Source organism: Rhea americana, unplaced genomic scaffold (assembly GCF_003343005.1).
Source record: "Rhea americana isolate MKP2758 unplaced genomic scaffold, rheAme1 scaffold_204, whole genome shotgun sequence".
Lineage (NCBI taxonomy): Eukaryota > Metazoa > Chordata > Aves > Rheiformes > Rheidae > Rhea > Rhea americana.
The window spans coordinates 1619864-1620903 of record NW_028186195.1 but is presented as its reverse complement, the minus strand read 5'-3'; the positions used below and the strand labels follow the sequence as shown (position 1 = coordinate 1620903).

The following is a 1040-nucleotide window of genomic DNA, read 5'->3' as shown; positions in this document are numbered from 1 at the left end:
AGGCACGGGGCGAGCAGCGAGGGCGCTGCGGGCCGGGCGCGACACCGCGGGGGGGGATGCTGGATGGGGAAGGGGAGCTTCCTGCAGAAGCAGAGCTGCAGCCGGCCCAGCTCCAGCCGGGAGCGCCCCAAACCTCCCCCCTGCCAGCTCCGGCACCGCTGGCCTGGGAGCGGCCGCCAACCCGTGACTCAGTTTCCTTGCCCTGGGGATCTCCGCGGCTTTGCTGRCGCAGCCTGGAGGCAGGACGGGGCGGGCGGGCGCACCTCGAAGGACTGGAAGGTCAGGCCCACGTGGAAGCCCTCGGAGACGGTGATCTTCCAGACGCACACTTTGCTGGGCCGGTAATCGTCRGGGTAGTTGGGAGACTGGATGTGCCCGTTGTCCTTCTTCACCTCCCCGCCGCAGATGGCTGGAGGCGAGGCGAGGCGGGAGCAGGCTGAGCGGTGCCGCGCGCCGCCCGCGGCAGCCGGGCACCCCCCGTCCCCCACCCGCCCGCCCCCGGTACCTTCGTAGACGGCGAAGAAACCTTTGCCCACCCAGTTGCTGCTGCTGCGAAACTCCACCCAGAGGCGGCTGTCGGTGGAGACGATGGGCTCCGGGAGCTTGTTCCCGCAGAACCTGCCTGGGGACCAAGGCGCGCTCGGCTGCCCGCGGGGCCGCTGCCCTCCTCGCCCGCACGCCCCGCGCGGCCTCCTCCCGGGGCTCCTTCCCCCCCTCCCCGCCCCAGCCCCGCTCCCCGCTCCGGCTTTTCCGGCYGCTTCACAGAAACCGGGAGCCTCCCGGCGGGGGGGGAGCACCCGGAGCGCAGCGCCAGCGGGGCTGCACGGGACTGCGGGAGCGCGCGGGCTCGCTTCCCGGGAATCGGACAGCGGGACGGGACCGAGTTCCCGGCAGGGCCCTCCCCGGGGAGCTGGACAGGCGCCGGCCGGCTGAATCAGCCCGGCTGGCTCCCGCCGGGGCGGCCCCGATTCGCCGCCGCGGCCTTTCCGAGGGCGGCGTTTCCCGCGGCAGCGCGGGGGGCCGGGGAGGGGGCCGAGGGC

General features: G+C 74.7%; 1 protein-coding gene across 1 annotated transcript in view; it reads right to left on the bottom strand.

The window, feature by feature from the left end:
* Positions 1-1040, bottom strand: part of BMP1 (bone morphogenetic protein 1) — a 12144-nt gene that overhangs the window by 6853 nt on the left and 4251 nt on the right. Inside the window, exons 7-8 of the mRNA XM_085304240.1 lie at positions 506-622; positions 194-409 (exon numbers count right to left, since the gene is read on the bottom strand). Coding sequence (XP_085160366.1) covers positions 194-409; positions 506-622 — 333 coding nt within the window. The remainder of the gene's footprint in view (positions 1-193; positions 410-505; positions 623-1040) is intronic.